General features: G+C 40.0%; 1 protein-coding gene across 1 annotated transcript in view; it reads right to left on the bottom strand.

Moving 5' to 3' along the window:
* The window catches only part of UBAC2 (UBA domain containing 2), a gene marked incomplete at its 5' end in the record, with an annotated part of 101446 nt that overhangs the window by 1861 nt on the left and 76134 nt on the right, over positions 1–23451 (bottom strand). Inside the window, 2 exons of the mRNA XM_082337955.1 lie at positions 2996–3118; positions 16995–17240. Coding sequence (XP_082194081.1) covers positions 2996–3118; positions 16995–17240 — 369 coding nt within the window. The remainder of the gene's footprint in view (positions 1–2995; positions 3119–16994; positions 17241–23451) is intronic.

Genomic DNA, 23451 nt, shown 5'->3' with positions numbered 1-23451 from the left:
GACTGCTTTCTGACAGTTTATTCAAAACCAACTGTTTGCTGAAAATGCCACACCTGTGTTTTCCTAGCCGGTCCAGTTTTGAAAAAAGAGTAAAATAGAAAGTACGGCACCACACACAACTACAATCTAAATATTTTCAAAACAGCATAAGTCAATGACGTTTGATGGAAGCATTACCTGGAAAAGGGCATATTAAGACAGTGATTTTGGTAATCAATAACCACTTGACCAACCCTCTTTACAATATCACGTACTTGACACCTAACCTTTTTGCTCTGTGCCAACATATTCAAATTACCACATGTAAAAAGCAACGTAGGTATAACCAAATTTAACTTATGGTTAAATTCCAATCTGAAGCACATTTAACATCTACAATTCTCAATTACATACAACTGGAAGTCATCACATAACTAATTCACTTTCATAGTCAATCTTCCAGAGAGGGCAAAAACAAGAGCAGGGAGGCGCAGGGAGCGGTACCCAAAATTAACTGTAGCCACTGGCAGCGTAAAGCGCTCTCCATCCTGCTGCAAACGGCCTGTGACCAGACACCACGACTCCTGAACCTGGAAGGTCTGGGCTACAGGAGCTGTCTGGGAGCTACCGCTGCTCCTCCTCTGCTTGTACGGACCCTGCGGCAGCAGAATGAAGCTGAGCAGAAGGCAGCAGAGGCCATTTACATCTCGGGAGGACCCTTCCCAGGGTGCAAGACCTGTGTGCACCAGTATTGAAAGTATTTTAAATGTCTTTTAAAAGAAAGGTGCCATTACAAGCAACCTCCCCTTCCTCTTAAGACACTTCCAGAACTTTCAGTATTTTTAATCTTCTCTGCTTTGGCGGCTTACTGAGAAATATACTACTGCCAAGTATGCCTGGAGAGGGGGGTGTCCTCCTTTTCTTAATCTAAATACACCGTTACAAAATGCTTGAAAATGGCTACCTTGGCTGTCACAATATCAAATACGGTACTGATCATTTTTGTGCATTTCCCTCTTTTCCCCCCTTACAACCCAATGTCGGTTTCTCGCCTTCTTGTAGAGAGAGAAATGAATTGTTACTTTCGACACCTCTGCAACAATAGTATAACTTCAAACTGGATTTCATAACCCGTAACTTTCTCAAGTTTCCTCTGTCTGATTTTTCATCTAAGACTGTGTTGTTTATGAGAAAAAGGGCAGGCAGTGGAATAAAAGCTAACCACAGAAATAAATTTCAGGAGAAAGGTTTTTACCGTACTTGCCATGAATTCTAACCTTAAGAAGTGGTGGATAGAATTGCAATGTTCCCATTAACAGAAACATCCAGCGAGCATCACAGGGAATAGATTGTAACAACAAAAAGCTCTTTTCATCTGAGTATATTTTAACCGCAGGAACTGAATCCAGCTCCAGGAAACAGAGATATATACTGGTAACGGTAATTTAAGGTGCTAAAAAACCCACAAGACATGCAGAGATTTTTGTACCAAACGCATTGCAAATGCTTGCAAATTTTAATATGAAGACCTGAAGAAAACCTTGCATTTCTGCCATTCTAAGACAACTTGTGCAGTTACTAGCACAGTCCTGAGAAATCAAAGGTGCTTAGATTACTTTTTTCTTTGCAGGGCAACTAGACAGCATTGCAAATGACAGCAATCAGGTGAGCTCTAAAACTTCAATGCATGATAAAATATAAGCGTATATTGCTTTCATAAATCCGGGCTTAAAGGCTTTGGGTAAGAATCCAGCATAAGTCAGACTAGTAACTATTTCATTAGTTCCAGCCCAACAATAAAAGTTCCCATAAGCAGAATTTGTCAATAAAACAAATAAACAAACCAGGGGAATCTTTTGGTCCATCCCATACCCGGCACTGAGCAGGCTTTCAGGTTGGCCAAAACTAAGTTTCTGGGTTTTGTCTCAGTAGGTGTTCTTTGGTGTTGGTGTGTTTTTTTTTTTTTGCTTTGGTTGTTTTTTTTTTGTTGTTGTTTTTTTTTTTGTTGGTTGGGGTTTTTTTTGCCTTTTTGGATGTAGCCCAGCAGGTTTGCAGTCAAAACCATCAGTGCAGTTAAAATTTTGAACATTTTGAACATAATCTAACATTGAATCAAAACTGGAAATCAGATCACAGCAAAGATTTCTGTTTGGGACAAGCTCATTTTAAACTAACTAGAAATGACAGCATGGTGCTAGCAAGCGTTGATTTATCTCCCTAAAAAAAGGAAAAATGGAAAGAAAAACTCAGCCTTGAAACCTACTCTTGTTCAAGGGTAGCAGAGACCTTAGACTCTCAAGCAGCCGATGCAGCTAACTGCAGACAGGCTACAACCTGGAGAACTTGATTGCATGCAATAAATCCTGAATACAGAAATAAGACTAATCTTAAATTCTTACAGCTCCTAGTAAATCATCCTCTGTTTTGAGAATAAAACTATCAACAGAAGTCTAGAAGTCTAAATCTATACCGTAAGTCTAAATCTATGCTTCATAGAAAAGACACAAATTTCTTTGTGACATCAGGATGTGAAATCAGTCAACGACATTATGGAGGGAAACATCCAAGTTTCAGACCAAGTGTGTGTTGCAGTCCGCAGCTGGCATGACATTCTTACTTCCAAAAAACTACATGATTAAATTGGAAACCTAAGCTGGAGACCTCAGTGAAGGAAAACTTGCATATCTACAAGACAAATAATGAAATCTCTTTGTCATTCTTCCTTCTCTGAAACATTGATTTTATCAGATTTGAAGAGCCCCCACTAGTGAAACTCTCTCATCTTTAAATACAAAAGACAGTTACACATAAAAGCAGAAATGCCCAAGTTGATTTGCAACTCTGGTTTGGATGGCAATGACAACTCGCTGTCTCTGTATTGTGACCGTTAACTGATATTCTAATTTGTGCTGCTATAGAGAACGTTGAAGAAACTGTGTCAACAGATGATAAAGAATTAGTAGAAGTAATTCCTAACCAGTTTTTAAATGCCATTTTAAAATAGAAAAATGTTTACCTGCTCTTCAGAAACCTCGGTAGGTGGAGGTGTGTCTTGTTCAGTCGGGCGATGATCTTGATAATTCGCATTATGTCTATGACGTAAAGGAGGAAACAGTCTATTCCAGTTAATCATCCCACCCTGAAACCAGACACTGCTGTCAGTCTTTGCAAAAAGAACTACAGGTATTTTTAAGCAAAAAGATCCATCCCACATAATACAAAAGGCAAACGTTAGAGTAAAATATTTTAAACAACTAATACTGCTGCCATCTCTTACGAAGTCAAAATTGGGACTGGTTACTGCTTTACTAGTTATTAGAAGTAATCACTGTGCATTAAGGAAGAGTGCTAACAGAAGGAGGAAAGGATGTTTCACATCCATTGTGAAAGATCTGGTTTACTACAGTGCTAGATTTCTGAGGCTGAAGGACCACTCTCTTCACCGATAGGGCTTTGCCTGGCAAGAGATGCAATAGCGGGTCCTGAAAGTGCGTTGCAAGACTGCTGCTGGAGTTAGCCAGGGAAAAAGAGTGCAAGAAATAAGTGTGTGTGTGGGGGGAAGGCAAAAATGGATTATCAGTGCATCAGCAAAACCACATCAGGGTACTCAGAACAAGCCCAACCTTCAGGATACCTGTGATTTCCATGCAAGCGATTACTTCTGTGACACCAATGCGACCATTACAGACACACAGACCACCTCACCTGACTTCCACATTTTGCAAAATCTGGCCGTATTCCAGTGCCAAAACATTTTGTAACTACACAGTAATAATAGAAATACAGCACTAACGTATGTATTGTGTAAATCACAGAACTGAAACTTTCTTTTAACAACCAAGCTTCAAGTCTTGTCATAATAAGAAGTTTAGAATATAAAGTGCGAATACTAAAGTACAAGCATTATAATTGTCCAGAAATAATTAATCCTCATTTATTAGCTTAAGCAAACATTTTTAAGGGATTTTGTATCACAGCAAAACCACAGGCCCTGCAAGCAGGGAAGAAGAGCAAACCTCAAATCTCTCTCTTCCATACAATTTGTTAAAATGTCTTTTGCAGTTTGCGTTGTCCTTTTCCTCCTCCCCTGCTCCCTCCGTTACTATGGAGAAGATCCCCCTCCCTTTCTGTATATATAGGACATGGACTTCCTTCCTCTAGTTGCTCTATTTTAGATCTATACTGTTGTTTCTCAGAAGACCTTCCTCTTAAGAGTTTTTTTTTTTTTTCTCTCTCAGCAAAGGCTCTTCCTGCCTTTATGTACCCCTGGAGCATTAAATGCTCTCTGCTCAATCAGATCAGCAGCAACTAAACCTGCTCCTAGACAAAAAAAAAAAAAAAAAGAAAAAAAATCGTTTATTTAGTTTTCCTGCCCTTTCCTTTGTTTTCTTCCTTTCTCTCCAGAGGAGACCCAGCCAGCCCAGACACCACAGGGGGCAGTGCAATAGCGTGCTTAAAAAAGCATTTGAGGAGTCGCGAGATTCAAAACGCTAGCTTGTGAAGTCTTCCAGCCCCTTACATGCTTCTGTGCGCTTTTCCCTGCGAAGATGTGCAATAGCTAGGAGTCATCACCCGTTTTCAAGACATAGTTTCCACTGTTAGTGATTTTGAATTTAAAAAATGATTACGTATCTACATTTCTATTTTGCGCACTGTATAAAACATTTGCTTATAAGTCCTGAGGTTTTAACCGAAGGGTTCTGTATGAGCCTTGCATTAGCCAAACAGCGTAGCATAGTAAAAAGAAGAATTGGTTTGTAGTTTAAACCCAGAGAGGGATCTCAGACCTTCTACTGACACCACTGTTCTACTCCGTGGTCTTGGAAAATCACATGTCCTGTACTTCCCCATCTATAATTTCCCCTAACTCAGAATTATGTTGAGTTTTAATTCATTAACTTTGAATTTCTGAAAGTCTACTAAGCTCTATAGTTCAGCAAGAACACTGCACTAATGCGCCTTCGCCTGTTTTTATTCTTTTCAGAAGACTGGAGGAGGAGAAAATAACACTTCCACGGGTCATTCACATTAAATTGGTGAACTGAAAAATGCCAACAGGACTATGACACGTTCCTTTGAAGCACCAGAAGTCATACAGAATAATGTATATGAAATATACAATCTACAATGAATGTATTAATTTAGCAGTATCCCAGTGTATCTGAAGCCTGAAATAAACGCACGTTTCCAGCTGTGCCCTCAGCTTCAACACTGAGCTGCCTATTCCAGTTTGGTTCTGCGTCCTCTCTGTCCCGTGCGCTGTCACCTAACACTACAAGAGACTTGTCTACTTCCTTACCCTAAACTTACAATACATTTTAAATTAACGTACACAGAATTCATTACTTGCAATAAAAAAATGCAGATTCCTTACAAAAGTAACTATTTAGTTTTGAAGGTTTACAGCAGATATCTTGATAAAGTACAGATGTGGACTGATGTATTCAGAAGAGTTCCACATGAAGACTGCTAACCCTTTCCCAGAAATAACAGACTAGACAAATTACATCAAAATAGTTGTGAAAAGATCTTTTTCAGCTGCCCTCAGAATATTTCAATTACCTTTGGAAATTGTGACAAACATAACCTATCAGTTCTTAACCATATTAATGAGGTAAGAATATCCAACATACAACAACAGTAAGTATTAAAGGCTGAAACTCTTAATGGTACGTGAACATTGATGTTTAGGATTAATCCCAACATTATGGTCCACTTCTCATCTGTGTGTTACTTTACAAACTGCACCAAACCCAGGCACATTAGGCTTCTTAACTGGAAGAAAATTGTTTCCCCTAACAGACTTGCCTCTAATTACATGATGGACATGCACAAAGTCAGGCTTGAAAGAGCAGAGATTCAGGGAACTGAAGCAGAAACTATGGGACTGGTACTGTGGCTAATCCCATAGAGCAAAGGTAAAGAAAAATTAGGAAGCAATCTATGGAAGATGGAGATCAAGGCAATGGATTTCCAGTGTGGATGGTGACTGTGTAAAGACTTTCAGACAACTGTTAACTATCACAGCAGAAATACATTAATATCTGTGAATTTTAATTTGACCCAAAGCAAACAGCAAAAAATGTCTTAAATTAAGTAAATATCACAAATTCCAGTTAAAAAACGTGCAGAAGGAGATTTCCAGACCAATACTCCACTCTTGCCTCACAGAAATTATTTTGTAGACCTCCCCTTTGTAATTTTATGATGATTCAGTGGTTTTTGACCATGCTAACACACTCTGTGAGAAGTCAGGAAGATTTCCTATGAAGATATCCAATCTGATGAATTTATTTAAATGATGCTTCTAAAACATCTGAGAGTCCCTACTGGGGAATCAGCAAACAACATTTAGGCATTTCACAATATACTTGAACCCTGGCACCAGCACCCAACAGCACAGATAAGCTCACACCCATCTCCTTACTCTCCACGGGAGCCTTGTCTCAGATAACAGAGCCCTCTGGAGTGGTCCAAAACAGAGGCAGAAAGGGAGCTAACAATTAAGCAGTGAGGATGATCAAGGGTTCAGTATGCAAGCTCCTTTACTGAGCAGCACCTTCAGTGACAAGTGTTTGCCAGTCTAATCCATTTAATGAAATCCAGGCAGTTCTGTGATTCTGGTTTGTCAGCCTGTTGTAAAAAGACTTAAGTTTAATACTAAATGGCTTGGGGGCTGGGACTAAACATAACTCAGGACTAAATAAGGAGGATGCATTAAACCTCTTACAGCCAGAGCCAGTTTCCACAACTGACAGACTCAGGATATCCTGCACTGAGACTATCTCAGGTGACATTTTCCTTTGTCCTGAATCTTAGGTGTCGGGGAGCAGCAAGTGCAGGTGCTGCTCCGAGAGGAAAGGCAAGCTGAGAGCCAAGGGTGACAACAAGGCAAGCAGAGGCAGAGGCCACACTGATACGTGCTGTGTTCCCACAGGATCCAAGTGAGAAGAGCAAAGCAGGTCCAGTGACAGTAACCATGGTCAGCCAAAAGTCCAGATCACCAGGCAGGTGTAAGATCAAGCCTAGAAGCCAAGTCTGGGTCAGGAGCAGGGAGGGAGATACACTGGTTGGCACACCTGTATCCACAAAGCTCAGCAAGGACCTGAACTTAAAAGCAACCCCCAGTCAAAGTGGCTGAGGCCCCAACAAGGCTTCTCACAGGTATTTCTAACCACAGCTCTTTCTCACACCAGTCTGCTCCAAGGCTGAAGAGCTGTACCATAGCAGAGCTGGCCCTCTGCACAGAGAGCCTGTTGGTGCACTTGGGGACGTGACACAAACCAACTCCTTCCCCCAATCAGTGCTCTGGGCAGTAGCCACTTGTCACGTTATCTATGCAAAGGTAAGATTTTTTTGTTCGTGTCTGCTTCCTTAGTCCAATTTTTCCACGTCCAATTGTGTGAATGCTGCAAGATTTACTCTAGCAAAAGGAATTGTTGGGGTTTTTTTACATATTTAATTTCTCCATTGCTTGCTTTGTGCTGCAGGATGAGAGGCTTGAGGAGGCCTTCTCTGCTTATGGTGTGAAAACCGCACCAAGCTCACTGTGGTCAAGAGGCTGAAGGTCCCCATCAACTTGCATGCACTGGTCCCAGTCCCTGTAGTGCGATGCTATGAAGAACTTCTAGTCTGCATTGCCAACTGTCATACTTGTTTTCATGGCATTAATCAGAAACTCTGTTTTGGAAGTCCTGACTGCTGCGCTACTAGAGAGAGACAAGCACTGAAAAATTCAGTCTACAGACTATTATTCATAAAAATACTTTGTACAAATTGGTGTCTGGGCCCTTATTTCTGTCCGCAACATAGTCTTCCACATGTCATCAGGAAAAACACTTGACAAAAAGAATGCTTTGTTAATTACTTGACTAGAAGGGTGATGGACACACCTAAGAAAGCCTATAAGCCTTTCCCCCTCCCTTACTCCTAGGTTGTAATTTTTTTAACTAAGAAAAATTCGGTTTCCTTTGGTTTAGCAGCGCAAAGACTGGGTGAATCAGTTGATTGTAAATTCTTTGTTACTGCGTGATAGGAGACAAACATACCAAGGAGACCATTTTATTGGTCTCTGATAGATCACTACTAGAAGTGGATTAGGAGAACACTGGTGATGTTGGAACTTCTGTTACAGGAAGACGACAAACCAGTCACAAGTTTAGATGACCAAAGAATGAGATTTAAGAACGGACTGGACTCAGGGAATGGGAAAACAGCAGCTCTTCATCGCAGAAAAGGTTGTAAGGAAATGCCATATCGATGACTTATTCTTGGATAGCTGCCAGGGCTTTACGTACTGAAGTTGTGCCTTATGAGGTCACATCCTTGATATCTTTTTTTGTTTTGGGTTTGGGGGTTTTTTTATGGTGTCTGGGACAATACTGTTTACAAAGAAAGGAGTATCCTCCTTTCCTACAGAATAAGGAAGAGATATCTAGAGCTAGCAAATGTCTCTGATAAAACCCCAGCTTGCCATTTCTTTTCACGTAATCTCCTTCCTCTCTTTTTGAAAAGCAGCTCTACCTGTTTCCCATACTCATACCTGCCATGGCATATGTTGTAAAAGCACTTCTTATCCAAAGCTTGACAATTAAAAATGTTTTATGGACAATTAACAAGTATCCAGCTAAGTAGCTGTCACATCACAAAACATATTTTAATTAGAAATGAAAGAAAATGCTTTACAAAAGTCCTCTTGAAAGTGATGCATGTGGTTAAGATATTTTGATAATGTTATCTCCTATATATGGTTAATGCCAGCTCGCCATCTGTTTGCACAAACAGGAAGCACCTCCTGATATCTGTCCTGTTCACCTTTTCTTAACATAACAACCGCAGCGAAAAAAAAAAAAAGAAAAAAAAAAAAAGGAAATTGCTTTGCATTTCATCTTTTAAAGTAACATTTTTTAAAGTTTGCTGCTCTGCATAGGAGCCATTACTTGGTACAGACATAGATGTCATCTTACTTCTTTCATATAAAGCTTCATTTTAAAAAACGTACTAAAGCAAGAAACACTCATTTGCTTTTCAGACATAAATTTTTCTACAAATTATTGACTCCAAAGTACACATACTGATGATATAAACAAAGAAAAAGCATAGCCATGAATGACATGACGATACCTGCTGTGCTGAACACTGCATAAGAAAGATCAATGGCAATGGTGAAATTTCTAGTAGACCTTTTCAAATGCCCAGCCTGTCTCTTTTTGTGAGGAAAAAATTCTATTTTTTTGGTCGTTTTTGTTTGTTTGTTTTTTACTTTAATAACTTCCTTCTTTTGAAAGGGGGTAAAAATCTAACCGTATTAGTGTTTTGAGCATCGTTCTTAATGATGGAAAGAATTTTTCACCAAGGAAAGCACTCCAGCAATTTCTAATGATATTCCAATTTCCTCTGGAAATTTATCCTACAGACATGTCTCTTTAGCCAAGAGGCTCTGTCTCCAACTCTTAGTTGCTGCATCCTGAACTTTGATGCCTGCATTGTCCCAGAGGAGCTCATGTGTCACAGAAGTTCAGAAATCCACATGTGGTCTTTTCTGAAGCCTGATCAGCTATTTCCTTTGAAATCCAGGAGGAGCACCTTAATCTGGCCTCTGAAGCAGCCTGAGAGACAATGGAAAGGATTTCAGCACAGGCACGATGCCTTCATAGTAGCAGAAGCCAGAAATGCCAACGGGCAGGCACATCTGCTCCTTGGAGGTGAGGTGGGAATGGCTGCTTCTGCTACTGCATTCAAGGGAGGTGCAGAGAGTTGCAGACGCTTCCTTGCGCACTCGTGCATGGCCAAGCACTTGGCCTTGTAGACCACTGCTTGTCACACACGACGTTATTTGACTCAGACACACGACTGATTGGCAGTAAGTGAAGAGCTGTGTAGCTACTCCCAAAAACTGGTGGTTAGCTCAGAACACTGAAACAGTCAGACTATGTGTTTAACCTGTTACAACAAGGGTAAATACCTATTCTGTACCAAACTGTGCATCACAGTAACATTCACTTTTCCTTACTGCTGTGACGCAGTAATTCAGCCAGAAAGTGATGGATCACTATGCCAAGAAGAAAGAAAGATATTTCATATGGAGCAGAAGTTGAAAGATGGCATTTTGAGAACTGATGTTATTCGTCCAACATTAGGGAAGGGTTGAGCAGGATTCTCAGACTTAATTTCCAATAATAAATGGGGACTTGGATCTTTTCTAGAGACAGGTCATCAACCACCTTTTCAAAGCACTTCCTTTTCCAAACTTCCCGGCTTCCCTTGCTCGTGTCAGCTGTTCTTCATCCAAACTGGGCTCTTGCTGGTGCTGTGACATCACAGATATGGTCATGGCTACATCAGTTGAAAACATGCATCTATGTCATACTATTGGCAGTGGGGCTTGTCACTTTTTCCCACAGAAATCTCAGGTACATATTGAAAACGTAGTTCCCATTATGAAAAATTAATCTTTATAAGTGAGTGCCTTATGAGAGGTGAAGCTGTCGATCATAATCACCAGCTGAATTTTAAAGGAATGAGAGGATTTGGAGCTGTTCTTATGTTTGGCATTCAGCACTTGCTGAGTGAGATAATCAGGGTGGGGGTGTCCAGCGCGCCGAATGCTGAAAGCAGGTTCACCAGCACGAACACGTAGTCTGTACTTGAGGAAATAATGTTAGCTCCACTTTAGACATTTTACACAAAACAGAGACAGTTCTTATTCTTACTACATGGCTCTTTGGATGTTGACTGGTGACAGTGAACTGTTATTAAAGCATGATGATTAGACAGATAATCCTTCATTCACCTCTTGTGCACAAACCTTTTCAAAGAGTAATAAGGAACAAGTAGAGGCCGAAACAAAAGTGAGAAATCAGAGTTCCAAAACTCTTTTGATTTGACAAGCTGAGATAACAAACACTGGGCACAAAGAAAACTCAAAACCAGATTCTCCAACGTACTAGCATGAACACAGCCAGACAGAGAATTTCATAATTCCAGTCCAAGAAAAAAATGATAGTTTAATGTGTGAGTGGGGTGCTACCAAGGAGTAGGAGTCAGAGACAGTTAGCCTTGTGACTGTGACAACAGTCAGCTTATTCTAGTAGGACTACTAGTGTCTGTCAGCTTGTAGAATCGCCAATTTCCATGAAAAAGCCAGAAAAATAAAGTGTTTGTCTGTAGTGGAAATAGTCACAAGCTGTTCATTACCCAGATCAGCACCCTGGAAATTCAACATTTTTAATTTCACACCTAGAATCCATGAAAAAACTTATCCAGAAAAAGAAAACAGAAATATCTAAATAGCATTGGGTTATCAACTGCTGCAAATATGTTATTGAAATGAAACTGTAAAAGACCAAAGAGTTCACACATAGCAACATCAGCAGTATATGCAGTTTTTATACCTAACAACCTCTCAGAGTAAAGCTCCCCTTTTGAAACAAAAACAGGCTTATTCTCAACACAAAGAAAACACTATTGAACAATTATAGAGAATAATCAAGATTGGAAAATGCCAGAAGGATGCCGAAAAGCAAAGGATGAGTTAAAGACTCACTGAGGTCTGAAGGAGAAGATACTGTTTTCTCCACAAAAATGGAAGCTATCTGTGATTTCAAAAAAGGCTTGGGGTGTGTGCACACATGTACATCAGCATGCAGAGGGAAGGGAAGAATGAAGGAATACTGAGTCTAAATTTAGCCACAATGATTATTGCTGCAGCATACATGCTTCATTCATGGGCTCAAATAAACCCATAAACCCCTTATTAGTTAACAGAATTCTTTAAAAATAAGATGTCAAATCTTGTACACACACATCTCGGGCATCTGAGCTCAAGTAACTTTTTTATCCTATTGGTAACCTATGTGTAGCTGTCTTTGAAGTTTATGGCACGGTTGCTAGAGGCAGTTTCTATTCAATTATGTCACAAAATCCCAAAGTAGCCTTAGGTAACACAGACTAGTTGGAACGGAAACCTAATTAGAGAAAAAGACTTTGTGTAACACTTGGCTGAAAATCTCACCCGTTTATTCAGGTAAAGCAGTCTGGTAGATTCCTTCCTGACAATGATACATACATCTGTGGAACAATACGAACAAGCTGCTTCCATCCAACGTCCTGGCTGTGAGAGCAAGAGTTTATATGGACACGGCAATGTATAAAGGTTGCAGAAGGTCTTCAGGGTTCAAAATTGTCTGTTTGAAGGACTTGTTGTTGGTACTCAAACTTGTGAAGTTATTCAAGAAGACTTCGTCAAAGTGGTATCTCTCAGTGCCAGTGGGAGAGCTAAAGAATATGCTCAGGTCCGGTTACTTACGCTTCTTTGAGAAAGCAGAAATGGACTGTCTGGGAGTATATTCACTGAGGGATTTTTTTCTACCATCATGTATGAGGATAACATTCCTGAGGAAGAATTCTTGTGCCAGGAAAGTCTTTGCTCCATTAATCTATTTTTTTTCCAAGGTCAGGAGTTTACCGCTTAGATAAAACCAGAAGGTAAATCAGCAATCTAGCCTCACAGTCCTTAGGTGACAAAATGTGAAACTTGTACGTTTCTCAGGATATGAGACTCCCCATAACAACAGAGACACTCAGTGTGCCTACCCACAGAGTATCTCTCCAGTGTCCAAGGAGAAAGACATCTAACGAATGAACAATTAGAGGAAGTCACATTGTTATAGAAGAAGTCTGGTCTTTGCAAGCTGTAGAATCTCATATAGAGATGCTGTGTGATATGACTCAAAGGAGAGTTTGGCCTCACTGAAAAGTAACGGCAGCTGGAATAGAAGAACAAAAGACAGGAGGGAAAAGACAAAATAAGCTTAAAGTGGAGGATAGGGCAGAAAAGAGGTAGTGAAATGAAGATTTTCATATATGGCTGTAGGCTTATCACATAGTCTGGAGCAACCTGATGAAGCTCTTTTCTGAGCCAAGAAACAAGAGAAATCAAGAAGCAGGCAATATGGTGTCTTGAACATGCTCAGTAGGAATGAAGGAATAAATGCTCTGTGGACGCAGAAAGTATTTTTTCAAGATGAAGGGACTGAGGTCCATACACCACCCCTCCCGAATGGGCACAGGGATGAGGGCTCAAAGGAGAAGTATTTAGTTGCCAACAGAAGGTGCTGACCACCTTTTCCGTAATTTTCCACCACCTTCCGCATATCCATCTTTAGTGACAACAGTGTTGTCAATAATACCTAGGCATGGACTCCTCCCTTACCTATTTGCAATTTGGTTATCTGCCAGCCTCCCTCCAAGTTTCTCGATAGGAAGTGAAAGTCAAGCTGACTCCCTGCTACCACACTGGTGCACAGATGCAGCAGCTGCTTCCCTTTTCCCACCAGGGCTTTCATTTGGGTTACAGCAAGATAAACTTTAGAAAAATGCTGAGATATTAAAGAGATCAAGAAATCGAAAAGTCAGGAGAGGAAGACCAAAATGTCCATTGATATTACAGTATCAAAAGGATAAAATACTGCCCACAGACCTCAACGACATCTGGTCTGAACGACAGAAAGGCAAGAAGCATCCATCCCTAAAATCCTATGAGCTTCATGATGCATCAGTAAATGATTACTGGTGGTGAGACATGACGGGAGAGAACTTCCCCCAAAGCGAAGGATTTCGTACAGGAGCAAACACGAAGTATGGGAAACAATGGAGATGAAGGGGAAGAGATGACGAAAATGTGGGAGGAAAATAGCATAGCGGAGAATGGAAATGTGAAAGTGATATGAAGGGGAAGAAGAAATCAGATAATGGGAAAAAAAGAAAAATAGGATAAATTATTTAAACTAGAAAAGAGGATAGACAAAAGAGTGGGAAAGAAAAAACTAAGAAACTAAAGTTTTAAAAGCAGTAACAAAATAGCAAGCTGGTATTCTTCGAGGGAATGAATATATATGGCATGCATTTTATTCTTCTGCCTCAAAAGGTGCATTGGAGGTGATGCTCAGTAATTCTCCATTTGTGACAAGTTCATCATTTTCCAGGATTATCCATGAGAGAAAAAAAAGAACAGAAAGTTTTCAATATGCACACTACCATCTGTTTAAGGGCTGTATCCACAGCAACTAGAAACGAAGACAAAAATCAGTCACCATGTAACCACACTCCCCTGAGAAACTAGCAACATAAGATAGTTTTTTCAGTTTCTAACAACATAGTCAGACACAGTACCACTGAACATTTAAGGGCTAAAATGAGGTACATCAAGTAATGAAGCTGGTGGTTTACGTTCAAATTCTACCAGATACTCAACCTACTCCTCGAAGTTATGGGTGTCTGACAACCCAGCACTCACACGCACAGCTCCGTGCTTCAGGCTCCTCCAGACAAGAACATTTCAGCTAGAGAAAAACTGGGAAAGGTAAAGCTCAGAGAGTTTCCAGCAAAGAAATTCTGGGTTGGCTGTTGTTTGTAGAAAGCATCCAAAGTGGATTCTGCTTTGGATAAAAGAGTTCAGTGAACAGCAGAAAAAAAAAAGATAGAATTATTTACATCCCAGTGTCTTCAAGGTACAGTAAAAACAACTTATAAGAAACACTTTTTCCCCAGTTTCTTTCCCTGTTTTCTTTTTTTTTTTTTTCTTTTTTTTTTCCCTCCTCGCAAAGACTTGAAGAATAAGCTTACTACAAAAAGCGTCTATTTGAGAAAGGGGCTTCCTTATGGCCAGAACAGAGTTTGCCACATTGTGCGGATGATGCAGCACCATTAAAACCACCTATCATGTTCTCGTGTTCTCCTTCCATAATGCTACCAATATACAGGAAAACTCTTTTCTCAAACAGATGAACTGAAGAGTAAAGGAGTAGGAGGAATGAGCAGAGCACCTTCTCAAGGGGCAGCTAAACAAAACTGTTGCACTACAGCATACAGAGGAAAGTTGCAGTTCACTTCCCTCGCCAAACAAAAAGGAAAGCAGGAGAGAAAACGTTAATTTATCTCACCTATGGCACATTACCTACAGAAAGCATATTGGGGCTCCAGAAATCTGCACAACATTCTCCTAGAATATAATTCAAAGCCATATCTGATGACTGATATATACTTTGCAGCTTTTATTATTTTCAGTTTCACAAAAAAAGGTCCCTAAGAAACCGATCTGCATTCTTTATCAGCTTCACTCCCACAGGTAAAATTAGCATCTAAATTCCATCTGTAATGTGATCTGTTCAACTCCACTGTCTTCAAATTATACCTTTCTAAGCCTCTAAAGGCAAAAGAATTGCCCAAGTACAGCAGTCCAGAAAATGGTTTTCAATTTTTTAAATATTAATTTTGAGATTGAAATTAGCCCGCTTTTCATTTTTACCACTACATCTCAACATTTGTGAACGATGCTTTTTGTGATTTAGCTGATGGCCAGTAAATTCTGTGAGTGAGTCATTAAAAAAAAGGCTGGTCAAAAGTTTTCATGACACATCTATTCTGAAGAGCCTCTCTGAAACATTCATACATTGATCCCATCGCCTTCCAATCACTGGTTTCACAGACTGGCACTATCACTTAACTAAATGCTGCACTCAAGTTAAAGGCCAAACATGAAGGTAACTTGAAAGTGTTTCGTCAACTTGTAAAGGGAAGCATCTTACTGATGTTCAAACAATGTTCATTTTACTTAAACCCCTCCACCTTTTTAAAGAACTCTATTTGAAGTCAAACATGAAAAGACATTTTTCCACTTTCATTGTTCATAGCCTAAGGAAAGGAGAAGATGAGAAGAAAATGTTATCAACTCTTCTATCATTTACCGTTCTGAACTAATTTACCACTTTTTGCAGTTAAACATACATTATAAAGATTGTCCTTCCTAACTGGAAATGGCTTCTTCCTCCTATCTGAAGAAACTTGGCTGCGCTCTTCCCAGCAGCTTGTAGCCCAACAGACACTTTCAATTCATTTGCTATTACAACGGCAATGTTCAAGAATTGAGTAATTTCTAGTTCCGTTCTTATGTTAAAACTGATTAACGTTCTAATGGGAATAGAAAAAAGTAGATTAACATCTTTCCACCTGAAGAACAATTTCATCAGATTGAAATGTTAAGAAATCAAGGAAAACAGAATCAGGGACTAGAAACAAAGATTCATACTCCAGTTGTTGGCCAAAGCTTTATGCCATCACATCTCTAATTCTGGCAACATATTAGTGGTGACATAGCCATACCTACTTGCACTACGCTACCTCGAACACAACGAGAACTTGTGTATCAGTACAGAGCTGTGTTTCAGGTAGAGGAAACCCAGTAAAGACCTCAAATTGCTAGGCTGTAATGAAATTATGAGCAATATATGTTCACATAGAGCAACACAAAGCCTATGTTTTCCACTAGGTTTGATAGAGCCGTAGCACATACATCTAAGATACAGGAAAAAGTGAATTGAGACACCATCTGCCTCGTTTTACTGCCCTACAACGCAAAGTACGTGAATATCTGCATTTGCTGGTTTGACTACAACAGAGAAAATAAAAAGGCTCTGCTATTCTAGTCAATAAGGAAATAAAACAAGAGCATTAAACATGGCAAACAGAAAGTCCCTGTGGTTGACCTCTGTAAGAAAGCTAGAGAATTTAATTTCTGCACTTTCTTAAAAGAAACAAGCCTTATTCAAAGTATATCTGCAAACAAGGGAGTTACGTAGACAATTTTCAACCTCTCTGAAAAGGATGCTAACAAGACAAATACTCAGGAGAGTCAGGAACATTTCCACAATGGCTCTTACAAAAGACCACCGAGATGCAATCAATTCAGCCTCATTTTTGGTGAAAGAATGCCAAAAGTACTGAGATCCTTACAGGATTGTCTGACATTCTGCTTACAGCTTGTGAAGCAGCTTTAACATATAAAGCTATATAAAACACTTAAGTGGCTATTAGCTGTACAGCAGTGTATGAAAGACTGATGGAGAAGAATAAAGAAATACATTATTTTTAAGAAACAGGAACCACAAAAGATACATGAACCAAAAACGTATTTTTCACATAACTTAATATAATCCTTACAGAATGTATATCAATACCTGCTGCTGCCTTTGCCGCCTCATTTGGGCAACCTGAGACATCATGATTTGACGATCCAGTAACTCCATTCTCTGCTGCCTCTGGATGTCAACTGTTGCTCCCATTCCCACTCTAACTTCATTCGTTGGTTCCGCAGATGAGAAGATTGGTTCAAGAGTCCAAGAAAATATCCGTGCTACCCAGCTGGGTACACGAAGAATTCGATGAACTTTTAATATACTGCTATTGTAGCAAATCCCAGAAACCTAAAACCAAAAATGAAATGTTAAAAAAACCCCAAACAAACAAACAAATATACCAAATTTACTTTGTATTTTGCTGCAGATAGCAGTTGGTCTTTCTGTTTTTCAAAGCACTTTTTATTGTATTTACCCAGAGTTCTCAGTCACGAATCAGAGAAAAAATAGGGGATTTCTTTACCTCCAACTTCCCCACAACTACAGACTATTACTTTTTAAAATCTGTGTACTGCATTGCCTGTGACTCAGAAAGCTGCTTGGGGCTTTTTGTTTGTTTCAGAATTTGAGCCCAAACCAAGCAACCCTTTCTCAAACAGGTCAAAATTAAAACAAAATTTTTATTTCTAGTAAAGGAACTGGTCAGGGTATGCTACATGCTGACCTAAGAAAATCAAGGCTGCCCTTGCAGATGCTGAAGCATTGTAAACACTCCTTAAAAACCCAACCCCCTTAAGGCTTCTGCCCCTACCACCCAAGTCTCTCCTTCTAGTAAAAACAAAAGCAAAACAGCTGATGCGAAGTTAAATCTAAGAGTATGCAGACATTCCAAAAGGATCCCATCTACCTTCTAGGAGAAAAAAAAAGGTTCATAAACCAGATCATTAAAAACTGTGATATTGAAAAAGCCAGTTTTTGTGATGCCCTTCTCCTACCTAAAAGAAAAATACCCATTCTCTGTGTTCACACTTGTGTTTGCCTTGGGGCTTGATTTCACTTCAGATTCAGGAGGAGCAACAGAAATCCATGTGCCCCATAAATGATGTACAGTCATCACTCAGCCATCATTTTAAATCCCGCCATGAAGCCCTAGCACTTGAGCCCAAAGCGGTCCAGCAGGAAGGCCAAAGTTCTTGCACAAACTCCAACTCTGTGTTCTCCTTTGTGCCACATTTCAGAATTTGTGACTATTTATCGTCTGTTATGCCACAAGAATTATGCTATGACAACAGAGTGAAACGAACAGGAAGCGATATGAACCCAAACCAATCCGTAAACATCCCCAAACAATGCAATTATGTGAAAAGCAATGTAGAAACTCCACACCTGGGCTATTTATTTGGGAATATATATTTTATCTCACTGACATTTGTATAAACATACCAAATGCACTGCTGCATATACAAAGGGAGACAGTATGGGAAAATGCAACATTCTTTGGGAGGGGGATAGTTTTCAGATTATTTACAAGGTTATCGTTTATTATCCAGTGAGATAATGATACTTTTAGCAAAAACACATTCTGCTTTGGGAAACACTGATTTTCATTTTATTCTACTTTCATTTTATGACTGCTCTCAGGGTTGGATGTAAAACCAAACACAGGCTTCCATTCTAAAATGAGAAAGAACAGTTTTAAACTACCCTTAACCCCTTCAATCTTTTTGTGCTATGAGGAAGGAGGTAGATGGGATGGGACAAGAGGAAGGCCATAATCTCTCACATCATAGTGAAGGCCGCCTTTAACAAAAATTTCCTGTATTCAAAGAAAGGTCCTGACTGGAGCCCAGGAGTGACAGGGTGCTGGAACAGAAGCTTCTTCATGAGCTCAGAAATGCTCTCCTCAGCTCTAGCAAAACTGTTCCAGATGACTGTAAGCCCACAACCAAAACTTGCGCACATCAACTGGAAACTACGATAGCATAATAATAATCACCAAAGAGTAAGTGGAGGAAAATTCACATAACTTCTGCAATTCATCTACTTTTGGTATGTAGTACTTGAGGTATCTCCCTAGCAAGAAGGTCCCTCAGAAGCTAACCACCTGGTCCCAAGAGAGTTATGCAGATAGGCTCCTCACTCAAGAAAACCTAGATTATAGGGCTACCAGGAAAGTCACTTTTTTGGGAGCAAGAATTACTGAACCGGGTTGCAAATATTATGTATACATTTAATCTGATGATTTCTTAGAAGCAAAATGCACAAGCAGCTCCAGAACCTACAAATTATCTTCCTTCCTCCCACCTCATATCGTTAGGCTACAGAGCGAGGCCCCCTCTTTGGTCCCAGGGATTCTGCATTCCTGGCTGCACAGGTGCAACCAGGCAGGGAAAGTGCTCCCACTCAAAAGACTTTGTCCAACATCACACCAGCATTCCCTTGCTTCTTCCAAATGTCCCTCCCAGCCACTGATCTCTGCTCACTCCTTCACCTACAGTGCTTTGTTAAGGTCTAATGTCTTGAGGGCACCCCAAATCTTGAACGGGTTCAGAAAGTCACAAGAAGAAAACAAAGCAAGTGGTGATAAGAAAATCTGCATCTCCCTGAACGTATGACAAATCTTGACACGTGTCTGAACACATTAACCACAAACAGAATCATTTTCTTATCAACTCAAGATAGAAAATACAGCAGAGAGATAGCAGCAGCATGTCTTTAGTGTCAGTACTTTGGGACTTGTTTGTCTCAGAAGGGAAAGTGCACTGCAAGCACCAACTAGTAGCTGCATTAGCAAAAGCATTCTCATATTTTTCTAACTAGATATGGCTAGTCATAGAATCATAGAATCATTTAGGCTGGAAAAGACCCTCAAGATCATTGAGTCCAACAGTTAACCTAGCACTGCTAAATCCACCACTGAACCATGTCCCTAAGTACCACATCTACCCATCTTTTAAATACCTCCAGGGATGGAGACTCAACCAGTTCCCTGGGCAGCCTGTTCCAGTGCCTGACTACCCTTTCAGTGAAGAAATTTTTCCTAATATCCAAGCTAAACCTCCCCTGGCGCAGCTTGAGGCTGTTTCCTCTTGTCCTACTTGGGAAAAGAGACTGACACCCACCTCGTTACAACCCCTTTTAGGTAGTTGTAGAGAGCAAGCCATTCCAGAGCATTTAATCAGAAGAAAAGGCTTTATAAGGCTAAAAGTTTACGGACACTGCTAAAATGGAGAATGGCACTTAGCACTGTGTGTGAGACTCATACACATGGCGCCTACCTGCCTTCCTAGCTTTACTGAGCTCATTGGAGTAGCATGCCTGGTCTACAGTCAATGCACCAGTTGCAGTGGGCTGTCTTCTCTCTCCTTGCTGCTCCTCAAGAGCAGACTAGTGTCTTGGCCCCTCCTTGTCCTGCCTTAGACAGGAACTCACTGCATAACCCAAACGTGTGGACTTCTGTGCTCACAGAGCAGGAAGTCAAGAAGTCTGACAATATAAAGTTCACAGTAAAATCTAAAATAAAAAGCACCTGCTGAAGGAACAAGACAAAACTGTGTGGGACTAGCAGAAGAGAAGTATATCTTTTACATATAGTTGCCAAGAAACTTACTGTGGACCAGTAATTCTTCAGAGCAATCATGTGAGACTGCAATTCTTCACAAGCATCAACAGATAGAAGGACAGACTCAGCAGTGAAGAGCACCAAGCATACGCTGGCAATCCACCTTGTTACCTCCACATCTGTTAGGATTTCAGTGCCGCTCCCCTTCCTCTCTGCCTTGATTTATTACTCCAGTTATAAAGCTACTAGATGGAAGTATAAGAAACTTTAAACGCTGTGCTCAGTTTTAACAAAATTTTCAAGAAGTTTCATCTAGTGAGGAAGAGATACCTATTTGCATATTTCCAATAAACCCAGAATGGAGACATTTGTAGTTAAAATAGGTCTCGTGATTCAGTCTGGTTTAGTGTGATACACTCATCTTAATGTCAAGTATTTCCAAAGAACTTCCTCTTTAGCTGGTTCATATGCAGAACTTGATATATATCATTTTAAAAAAAAAAAGCTTTGACAAAGTATAAAGTAACTTTTTACACCACTTTTACTACAGACATGTAGTGAATTTCTAGTGTTTAAGAACGTAAACCAACTTTGTTTATTCAATGAAGATAAGATGAACTCATTACATCGCCACTTCAGCACTGTACATCAGATTAAAGGGCTACTTCCCCAAACAGATGAGCCTCTAGAGTATTTTATGCTCTAAAAAATCACCACAGAAAGACGTTGCAGTTAAGTTCACATTGTTAGAATGGAGAATTTTTGTCTAGCAATACAAAACACATATTAGTTGTCTTCTGTTAGTCACACCATCATAACCTACAACCTCAGACACCATATCGTATGAGGCACAATGCTAAGCAGAGGAAATGGAGTATGCTGGAAATTGTCTGGCATGCTGCAGAAAAAAGCGTGCTGACATTTCTTCAGTTTCTTAACATCATGGCTTACTACTGGTCCTTCACATGAAGTTTCCTAACCTCTTCCCGCCCCCGTATAAAGCCCAGCTTCCCCTCCCCTTCCCTCATGTCCCTCCGAAGCCGTACACTTTAGAAAAAGGAAGCAGCTATAGTTTCTCTTTTACATTAGGTAAACCAAACATGGAAGCTCTGCAGTAATTTACACGACAAAGACACATATGCTCCACTACTAACTGAGATAGTTAAAATCACTGTACTTGATTAACACTAAAAAAGGAAATCAAATGGAAAAAACCAGTAGGCAGGTTGGTGTAGAAAATGATGTTGAAAATTATCTTGCCTAATGATTAGCACTTGACAGCAAATACTCAATTATTTTGTTCTGAATAATTTAAATATATTCATCACATGTATTCAAGACTTTGCTATTTCCAGATATCAAAAAATTGAAAGCAAATAGAAGTATTCTTAAGGTGAAGTGACATTTTATATCTATTTTATCTGCTTTATCCTTAGTATGTTCTGAATTCTATACAACCAGAATCAAAACAAGGGGTTCAAGTTTGTGCTGAGATTCTGTATTTACCTTGATTAGAGAAACATATTTATCAAACCAAGAGAGATTGTGTGAAAACCACGCAACAAATAAAACCACTACACGTGTATTTTCAACTTGTAGTTACAACCTGCAACATAGCTGTAACATAACAAATTATTTTGTTCGGGTTTTCTTTGCAGAAATAGTTACTAAGAGTATAAACAGCCTTTTGCAATAGTTAGCTTGACAGAAAAACAAGATAAGAATAATAATAATAATAAACTAATTCTCTTCAATTTCCTTCCCACTTGACTGGGCTCATAAATTTCCCAGGTACCTTGAATTTTTTTTCTTTGGAGTCCATTGATGCTATCTTCGTTGGTCAGGTGCAATCATTATCAGATCTCAATCATTCTTTATGTATGTGCAAGCATGACTGTTTAAAAGCCTACTTGTGAGCTGGTTGTTTAAAGTTGGTTTCATAGTCAACAGAGGGAAACAGGCACTGTTAAGATGTGACTCATCCTATGGCAGATGTCTCCAAAGTACACACACAGCTGAATTACTCTCACGGATTCCCTCTCTAAACAATGGTAACATTGCAGCCATGATGGTGCACATGTGCAGCCTAGAAAAGCTCGACAGAAGCAATCTACCTCTTACTGAACCAGTTGGCACAGTTGACCAAGTAGACCAGATTTTGGGCACACAAATTCTTCCTCAGATCTGAGAGACAAACTGAAAACTTGGAAACGAAATACAAACTGAAAACTAAAATCCATTTTTCTACAGAATCTCAGAAGCCGTGGATATAAAAGAGAAAGTATCTCATGACACATTATTACCTTCTCCCCTCCTTTCCCACTACTTTCTCCTTCTTCCAGAATTCAAAGTATCTGCATCTCCCTCCTCCCCAAACAATTACAACCTCCCTTCCACACTAACATCCCCTATATATCAGATGCATGAACTACTTCTCCGATGCTTTAACAGATGCAGGAGTAAGTGTTGTCAGCTTAGTCAGTTGACATGTGTTTACATGTAGCCATCTAGACATGAGCAAGGTGCCTAAGCTCCCATCACAGAGGAGGAGATTCCCATCACAGAGGAGGTTCCCATCACAGGAACGTAGACACACTCATCTCAAATTAAGTCACCTACAGTCAGTCAACTGAATATTCACCATTGCCCACATGCAGAAACCTCACGTTAGTTTTGGGTGGGATTCAGCACATCTGTTAGCTTACATACAGATACCTGCACCTGTCCTAAAGTTAGGAAACAGACAAACATACAATGCTTCTTTTTCATTCCCTAATCTCTGTTATTCTATTGCTTTTCCATTTCTTATTTCAGGCTATGCACTTCACAACCTATGTGCTGAGCTTCCCGAGCTGCGTTGCCAGCAGGTCAAGGGAAGTGATCCTTCGTTTTGTCTCAGCATCGGCGAGGCTGCACCTGGAGTACCGTGTCCAGTTCTGCACTCCCTGACACAGGGAAGACATGGACTTGCTGGAGCGAGTCCAGCGCAGGGCCACG

This window comes from Platalea leucorodia (genome assembly GCF_965183815.1).
Source record: "Platalea leucorodia genome assembly, chromosome: 2".
NCBI classification, from domain to species: domain Eukaryota; kingdom Metazoa; phylum Chordata; class Aves; order Pelecaniformes; family Threskiornithidae; genus Platalea; species Platalea leucorodia.
The sequence above is the reverse complement of the archived record's forward strand: the minus strand, read 5'-3'. Positions and strand labels throughout refer to the sequence as shown.